The sequence below is a fragment of the Schistocerca cancellata genome, chromosome 3 (genome assembly GCF_023864275.1).
Source record: "Schistocerca cancellata isolate TAMUIC-IGC-003103 chromosome 3, iqSchCanc2.1, whole genome shotgun sequence".
NCBI lineage: Eukaryota > Metazoa > Arthropoda > Insecta > Orthoptera > Acrididae > Schistocerca > Schistocerca cancellata.
In genome coordinates, this window is record NC_064628.1 from 170,145,969 (window position 1) to 170,155,150 (window position 9,182).

Here is a 9,182-nt window from a genome sequence, read left to right on the forward strand (position 1 = left end):
AACTGTGAAGGAGATTAATACCTGACATCAGTGCCTGAGAAACTCGTTAGTCATTGTTTTCTTGTTAACAGCTAAATCATTATGCTACTGGGAGTGTAATCCTTTTGCGGAAAATTAAAATATATTTGTATGTGTAATTCATATTTAGAAGATAATTTCTATATTTACAATGGTAAATATTTGGGCTTAAATGACAATCTATTTTATGAGGAAATAATGTGCTTCATACTTCCATTGTTATCTGAATTTAAATATTCCCATTTTGTTCCGATTTCTTGAAGACATAGGGGGGAAAACAGAAACAGAGGGAGAGGTAAGACAGGCAGACAGTGGCTTGATAGCCAGTCTTTGAAACTAGTGGACCATTTTTATTTTATGTAAATGCAAAATATCCCAAAATCAAGTTTTTATAGTTATTCCAACAAAACCTCTTTGTTGAGATAGATCGTGTGATGTGGTATCATTGAAAAGTTTAAGAATGAGACTGTCATGCCAGATAGATGGAGTGATTGTTGTACGTCAGGACGGGGACTGTTGAATGTTGTCAGTAGGATATATAGGGTGTCGAATACTTTGAAAGGTGGTAGTATCCACCAAAACAAGAAAAAAGCCCAATAAACATGGGCTCTAAAATGCATTCCTAAAGAGCTATGAGAACTAATTCTTCGATACTGTGAAAGACATCTCTTCTTTTGCAAGCTCTTTGCTTTCCATATTTTGGGAGGTGATAGCATGGACCAAAACAAGAAAAAAATGTCCAGTGAACATAGACCCTAAAATGCATACCTTAAGAGCTGTGAGCTCTTGTTCATCTTCACTACTGTGAAACGTTTCTTCTATTGAATAGTGCTCATAGCTCTTAAGGATGCATTTTAGAGCCTATATTCATCAACATTTTTTTCTTGTTTGGTCCATGTCATTACCTCCCCCCTTTCCCCAATATACGGAATCAAAGAGCTTGCAGTAGAAGAGTTGTGTTTCATAGTACTGAAGATAACAAGTGCTCGTTGCTCATAAAGTGTGCATTTTAGAGCCCTTGTTTATGGGACTTTTTTCATGTTTTGGTGGGTACTGCAGTTGGATTCATGAATAATGGCAGCCGAGTTTAGGCTTGTTATGTGCACCTACGTCACGTATTCTCCGACATCAAGTGAGTGTGCAGTAGTGTTCTGAGCACTCTTCTGTGAATGCCGTAGCTAATGAGAGCATTAAATGTAGTGGCAGTGAGTTGTTTACCCAATTTCATCTCCATTTGTTCGGAACTGTCATCACTGATTTTGGTGGTAAGTGATAAATTCTGCATAAGCAAGTTAGATTTATAATTAGCAAGATATATGCTTTCTTCAAGCAGAAAGCGTGCACATGCGCATACTGCAACTGTCGCTTCATCAACAATGCAATCTCCATCCGTGCCTCGACATGCGTGAACTGCCGTTGTTCATGGAATGGACCATACCATCCCTCAAAATATCTGACGCTTTGTTTTTAATAACCTGTATACCTTATCATTAAGCAGAGAAAGTTACAGGTAAAGTTGAAAGCTGTGTGATAATAACAGACAGTCTTACCTAAGCCGTGAAAAATTATGTAGGAAAGTTCTGATAGAATATAAATCATTTAGGAGTAAAGTAGATCATGAATAACAGAAGCATTGATTCGTCGGCAGGGACAGGTGCACACAAAAGAGAAAGAAAATGCGCTAGCTTTTGATATATATCCTTAAAACACACACACACACACACACACACACACACACACACACACACACACACACACACACAAGTGCCTCTACATTATGCCTGCTGGACACACAATCATGAGAAATTTCTTTAGAATTTTATAGGCTATTAGAGCCAGAAAATGTTACGTATCTCAGTGAATTTCAGAATTTGCACCTAAGGATTTGGCAGTCTTTTCATTTGTTAATCATAGTAAGTTCTTCCCCCTTCATAATGTGAGTTTAACCTGTGGGAAAATGTGTTTGTTGAAAATTGTAGCATAGTTCAAATTCCATTTTAGGTTCTGAAATAACCCTACTGGTTGAGCCAAATCATAGATCAGACGAAATCAATGGGAGACAATCTGTGATAGGACCTCTCTGGTAAAGGTCATTTATCTTCAAACCAACCTACTTTTCTAATTACGTACAGCTGATGGTTGTCCTTATTCGCAATTGCAAATTCACTTAATGGACTTTTCTAAACAGTTTCTGCACACTGTAGGTGTAATCTGTGAATTGCTCAGATATCAGTGGTTAAATAATTGTGTTACAGATACCGATAACAAACGCAAGCAGTACGTTCCACAGTCTTACCAGACAAGCAATAGGTCATTGTATACACAACTGTTTAGCTGCACCCCATCTGTTTCCAAAACTCCCTGTCAGCAATTTTCTCCTAGTGATCCCTTTGTAGCAGCTAATGCCTCCCTTTTCCTCTCCTTTCTGTCATTATTTCAATCTTTGACTAATTCATACCAAAGGCTCCGCCCCTTGCCCCCCCCCCTCCCTACTCCCTCTCCCTCCCTCCCCTTTCCTCCTCCATCTCTCTCACTCCTTCCCAACACCCTCCTTCTCTCACTCCTTCATAATTATTTCTTTATATTCAATATTTTTTGCTAACCATCTTTCTGCTTCCTTTTCTCTGCAACCATTTTTAGTTATTATCAATGTACTTATACCCCTGTGTACCAGTTTCAAACTTGGCCCGTACATAGAAAGTAGTGCTACAGTATAGCACGGGAGCTAACTGTGAGAAACATGCAGCAAGATGAACCCCACAAATGACAGTTTTACTTAAGGTCAGTAATGGTACTGACTTCACTGTGATTTATTATGGTCCTATGGGCATTACAAAAGGCAGTGCATGGTTCTAAATGGTGTGTTAACACCACAGACATTGCATTTTCTGCATTTTGCTCTTGGCTGGCCACAAGGTTGATAGGGAGTTCTTATAGGAAGGTGTTCCTTTCCTCTACCTACACAGTTGACGACTGCTGTATGGTCATTGCTGCATGTAGGTATGCTGCAATACAACTCTCCAATGCAACCTGCAAGCACTTGCTGCGATTTAAACCATGGGAACAGGCAGGCCAGGTCAGTCCCTTCACTAAATATCCTCTTGTTCAAAAAGCTACTCCACTTGTACAGTTCAATGCGGTTGTGCATTGCCCCACATAAAAATGAAGTTAGGGTGAAATATACCCCTGAAGAGCCTCACATGGGGAAGGAGTACAATGTCACAATAATGTTGACCAGTGCGTATACCATGTTAGAAGATTTGGGGGTCACTATGTCCATGCAACATTACGCCTCACCATACCATAACACTGAGACCACCTAAGTTATCATGGTCAGCTATATTCCTGGGTTCATTACCCGAGGGCACATATAATGTTGCATAGGTGTATGAACTTCCAAATATTTGAACACGGTACACTTATCCTTCAATGCTATTGTGACAGAGTAGCTTCCCACGTCCATCTTTTCAGGGATGCTTTTGGCCATGACATCATTTTTATGGATTTCAATGTGCAATCACAGCGAACTGTGTAAGTGAAGGAGTTCTTGGAATGAGAGGATATTTGGCAAATGACTGGTTTCACCTACCCATTCCCCCCACTCAAATTCCTTTGAGCATGTGTGGAGTGTGTTGGGGAGACATTTTGCAGCACATTCACATGCACCAAGGACCATCCAGCAGCTGTCAAAAAAACTCGTTATCAATCTTGTGGCCAGCATGGAACAACGTTGCATAGTGTGCATTGCTTTCTGCAGTGATCACACACCCTATTAAGAATCGTGTCTCACCTTTCGTGAATTCCAGGGTACCATCATGAAACACAGTTACTTTAATGTAATTATTGTCTTTGAATGAAAGTGTCATTTATCTACATCTCATTGGTATTTATTTCATTTATCTCCTGTACTATAATGTAGCACTTCTTTCTATGTATTCTCCAAGTTTCATCGATCTTTGTTTCTTGGCTGTGACACATGATGCAAAATTTACTTTTGTCCTTGAGTTCTGAGTTGGAAGATCATTTATTTCTGCAAAATATTGTTGTTTGCCTTGAATTCATTACTTATTCATAAATGTTAAGTTTCTGTGAGTAATTATATAGACAAAAGATTTTTCTGAATATTGTGATTTTGAGGTCAGTTGTAAGTCTTTCAGAGTCTAGTGTCCTTGTAATTTTGGCATGAGCATGTCAAATACATTATCAGAATACAAATTATGTACTAAAAATATCATACAAACCACCATTTTCAATAATTGTTTCAGTACTATATTTGTTGTCCTTTGTCATTTATTATGATGTGGACTAGAGGGTAAACGTGGCCCCCAGGCTGGAGGATGGGGGGCTGGAGGATGGGGGAAGGAGGAGAAGTTAGTCTGATTGTGTGTTCCCCACAATTTATGTGAGTTATTTTATGAAACACAAAGTTCTGGCGAGTTTTTTCTTAAACATAATATGATCTAAGTGTAAACTTAATTTCTCTTCATAGGGGGGTGATAAGAATTTAGATTCTAAAATGAAAAAGCTTGATTATGTAAATACCTGCCTTACATTCCAGAGCAGTTTCAAGTACGAATATTACACATATCGAGAATTAACATTTATAGTGTGGATGGATTGTTTTTGTACTTGGTACATTCCATCACACATCAAACAGAAGTTTTCATGGAGAAAATGCAGATGTAGAAACAAGTAACACCTCTTATGTTGTGTTATGAGAATTTTTAGTCTAATCTTTATTTATTTTCCAGTGATCATTTTACAGGAAATAGACCTTTCATATGTACATAGGTGTTGTGTTGCCCAGGTTACAGCTACAATATTAAATACTAAAATCAATATTGTTCATAACAGTGAAAGAGTACAGCCACAATCTTCAGTACTAAAATCAACATTGTCCATACTGTTGAACTCCATTAGATTGAATAGATGAAGGTATAGTTTTTTGACATCCAGTTTTATACTTTTATTTAGAAATTTTTAAATGGTGTGGATCAAACAAAGGAACTTTATTAAAAAAATTTAGGGCATTCACTTTGTGGAAGTTTTATGTTCTTGCTAGTTTGTGCCTTGGAATCAATGTTTGTCTTACTTCCGGTATCATGTTCGTAATTGCTTCCCTGACAATACCTTCTTTAACATTGTTCCTGACAATGAGTGCAAAGACATACAGATGCAGAGATTCGTAACTGTTATTGCCGTGGGCCTACTAAAAAGAGAGTGACACTATCCGTATTGCAGGCCTTATGTATAATATTTAAATATTTAAAATTTTACTGGTGTGAGGGGTATGTGCCTGCCTTATGTGTTGTATGAACATTTTTTCGATTTTTTAAAAATATTACTGATATAAGAGTAAGCTATATGAGATATGTTACTGAAAGAGCCCGAAATATGTCAGTGATTATTTTGGAACGTAATTGATGCAGAGAGAAAGGTGAAGACGTTTGAGCTACCATAAATAAATGACCAATTTCATTGAACTTTGAGACACATTAGTGTTACAATTTTTAAAAAGTGTAGTCCTGTAGTTAAATTGCCAGCTAACAATCACAGAACAGAAGTTTAATGACTAAGCCAAATTCACTACATATGAAAGAATCAGCAAAGGTTGGATTGGCCTGTAAAGGGGCAATCAGTAAATACATGTCAGATAGAATGTAGGAATAGAAAGTGGAAGTATATTCTTTGTTTCTTTATCTGTCTTCATTGCATTCATAATGTAAAATCCTGGATGGAATAATACGAAAAATATAGAAAAGGCAACTAGTCACTTAGAACTAACTGATACGTGGCACATAGAAAAAAGCAACAGAAAACTATTTATACCAGCTTTCGAGCTTTTGCTGTTTCACTAGAGATGGTACATACGTTCACAAACACAACCATACAGACGCCCTAATGTACACATCCATGAACATCACAGTACTCATTGCATTCACATGTTTCCTAAGTATAATGGTGAAACATATGTGTGTGATGATTACTCTTAGTCATAAAGTCTCCTGCGATCATCTAATGGGAAAATAGTTACTGGTGTAAGGTGAGAGTGTGGTAGTGTGTGCTTCATATTAAGGAACATTATTAAAAATTAGTTATATACCGTTAGGTGTTGCATTTTATTATATAGTACACATTTGACAAATTATCACTACAAGCCATTTATATTTTCTGTATATTCATTTTTATTCCCATGCAGTCTGACATCATTATAAGGTGCTACTGTAATGTGGCTGATATCAGTTTTTCACTGGTACTGTAAACATAAAGGATTTCAAACAAGAATCTCAAACATTTGCTGTGGATATTGGCAATGTTCTCATTGATTATCTTCATCAAATGAGTGTCGGTGAAAGTTACTGAATGTGAGCAACAATCACATGTGATTGGAATATGAGCAACTATCACATGTGATTGAGTTACTTGTGTAGGTACTGTGGGATGGCCCTTCAGCAATTACATTTTCTGCTGTTATATGAGCTGCGGATATTGTTGGCACCTCTTCATCAATTTCAAACTCATTTTATATGGTTGCTTAATATTTATGTCCAATGAAGAATTTCTGCTAACAATAAATACAGCACAATTGTAATTATAGTCTTTCCAAGGTCAGTGGAGCCCATTCTCCACCAGGTATTTATCAGTGGTACATAATCTATTCCAAAGAGAGTACAAGAAAGGTTTGTGTGTCACTGTCTAAGGCCATCACCAGTGCAAGTAGTCCATCCCAAGAGAATCCAAATATTTACTGATAGACACTACATTTCTTCGTTTCACAGCTGGGAGATCAGCACAGCTCAAACTCGATATATACGGATCTGACAGTTAAAATTCAGCCTAGATGATACACTGATATGATATGATGCTGTACGCATGACCATGTTACTTGGTCAAATCATTGTTGCGTCAATAGTGCTGGATGCGAAGCATGAGCTCCATTGATGCTGCACTGTTGATTCTCATGTGACCAGCTGGTAGGATTTCTGAGTTAGCCGCAATGTTTTCCTCTGACCAGGACATCAAATAAACGAGCACTGCTGAATTTATTTTGTTGCTTACGATTTTTTTTTATTCCAGTTACAAATTACAGACTCATTTTTTATGTAGCAGGTTTTTAATTTCAGTCAGTACTGACCATATTCAGACATGAGAACACACATCTTGCTACTCATATCAAATTGGTATGTGTAAAACTGGTATTGCCTTGTCTGTGTGCGAAATTTGCATTTCAATTAGCTGTCAATCAATACAAAGTGTGAAAACTTTCTGTAAACTTTTTAATAATTTTTGTAGAGTGATAATTTCTGAGATATCATGTATTGTGGGAGTAACTTTATGCTGTGCATTTATAAAATCTACCGCATACCTGTGCAAGAATACAGTACGTCTGTTCTTTAAGTACCTTAATTCTAGATGATAGTATTTGCACAGAATAAAAAGTTTTTCTTTTTTCCTTAGGTAGCTTGAGGAAACATCAAATTCGTGTGTGGCTTCTTTGGAGTAACTGTTTTATAGATAAACGCATGCATTTGGTAAAGACAAGTGTTTTGTATTTATGTGGTGCATTTGGCAATGGAATTAGTGTGTTGCATGTGTGCATGCATCTCTTGTGTCGAATTGTACCGTTTACCTTGTAGGAGTGTCGTTCATGTGTTTCATTGTGTATTGCCTCCTGTAATGTTGTGTGTGAATGATTAGTGGTATTATTAATTTCTATTGCAGCATCAGCAGAGGCGCCTCAAGAAAATGATTCTTGCTCAAGTGACGATGACAGTCACCCACTATTAGATGCACAAGATCATACAATATCCTGAAATTTAGACTTCTTGAAATGTGTGTGCGTGTTACGGTTTGTTCTCAAGTACAGCATGCGGTTTCAGGAATTTCTTGCTTTTGCAGTGTAACAGTGACTTACTTGACAGCTAAATGACTCATAATATGCATGGCAGTAATGAGAGAGAAATTGGCTATTGCAATTTTTTCATAGCAGTCTTATCAGGATTGCTCTAAAAGGTAAGAATATTTGTCTTTAAGATAGATGGTTCAGTATTTTTAAAATATCTAAGGTCATGTGCCTTATGTCAAATGCTGCTGATGTTGCACATAGCCAGCATTTGAAAACTCATTTTTATTGGAAGATGAGTTTTTTTCAATTTGCCCCAGTCCTTTGCTTTGGTGTTTCAAGCTTCTGTTTCATGGTGTGGATAGTTCTCATTGTATACACAAAAGTAGCAACTTACAATTATTGTACATTATTTATAGCAATTGCAGAATGCAAAGGGCAAACAATTGTCATTGTTAAAAATGCCCAAAACTTACATCAAGGGGATTGCATGAACCCATTAAGTACCTGCGTGTTGTCTGCATTTGTTTTGTGGAAATGTGTGGAAGTCTTTCATGTTTATTTTTATCCTGAATTTGTTTTTTGTGTAATGATATGATAGCAACAAATGGTCAGATATAAAATAGATATTGCTTATTGGTTTATAAAACTGAGTTTGCTTGATAAAACCTGTGCATTTCTTCCCAAAATGAACTACAGCTCATTAGGAATAAATTTCAATGTTGTTAAGTATTTCAGTGGTACACAAAAAAGCTGTGTTGTTTTTAGAAATCCAGTCAATGTTTTGTTACTTCTGTATGATTGAATTTATTTAACACTTTATCATAATCTTCCTATAGTTGAGAAGACTTTGTTATATAAGCTTCAGTAACTGCAAGAAGTTGTTGTAAGGACACAGGCATAATAGAAAGGCTTGAGGTGTGGTGGTCTTTGAGGCTTCACAACTTTTCTTATTTAACCCAAAGCATGTAAACCAAGTAAATACTCTGTAAGCTGCCAGATAACAGTTTATTAATGAAACAGTAAGTCTTTCATTATATAACAATATCCAGAAAAATATATTGTAAATTGTGACCTTTATTTTACTTTACATTACATCATTCACAAAATGTGAACTGCATACACAGATGGAGTGACACACATTTTGCAAAGTAGTTTTTCCTATTTTTCATGCAACTCCTCTCCCATCTCCCACCCCCTCCCCCATTCCCAGTCTACTTCAGGAGGTTCTCAATGACTTAAACACAGTTGTATATAGGTCAACACTGAAGTAGAGTTGCAAAAATTTGCATTAAGTTTTTGACAAATTTTTATGTAGAAA

The 9,182-nt window shown here is 36.6% G+C and overlaps 1 protein-coding gene across 3 annotated transcripts in view; it reads left to right on the top strand.

Moving 5' to 3' along the window:
- Positions 1–8,510, top strand: part of LOC126174800 (cholinephosphotransferase 1) — a 154,059-nt gene extending 145,549 nt beyond the window's left edge. For all 3 annotated transcript variants that reach the window (XM_049921172.1, XM_049921173.1, XM_049921175.1), the window contains one exon: positions 7,741–8,510. In XM_049921172.1, the coding sequence (XP_049777129.1) occupies positions 7,741–7,832 (92 nt within the window). In that variant the 3' untranslated portion in view covers positions 7,833–8,510. The remainder of the gene's footprint in view (positions 1–7,740) is intronic.
- Positions 8,511–9,182: the final 672 nt, after the last annotated feature.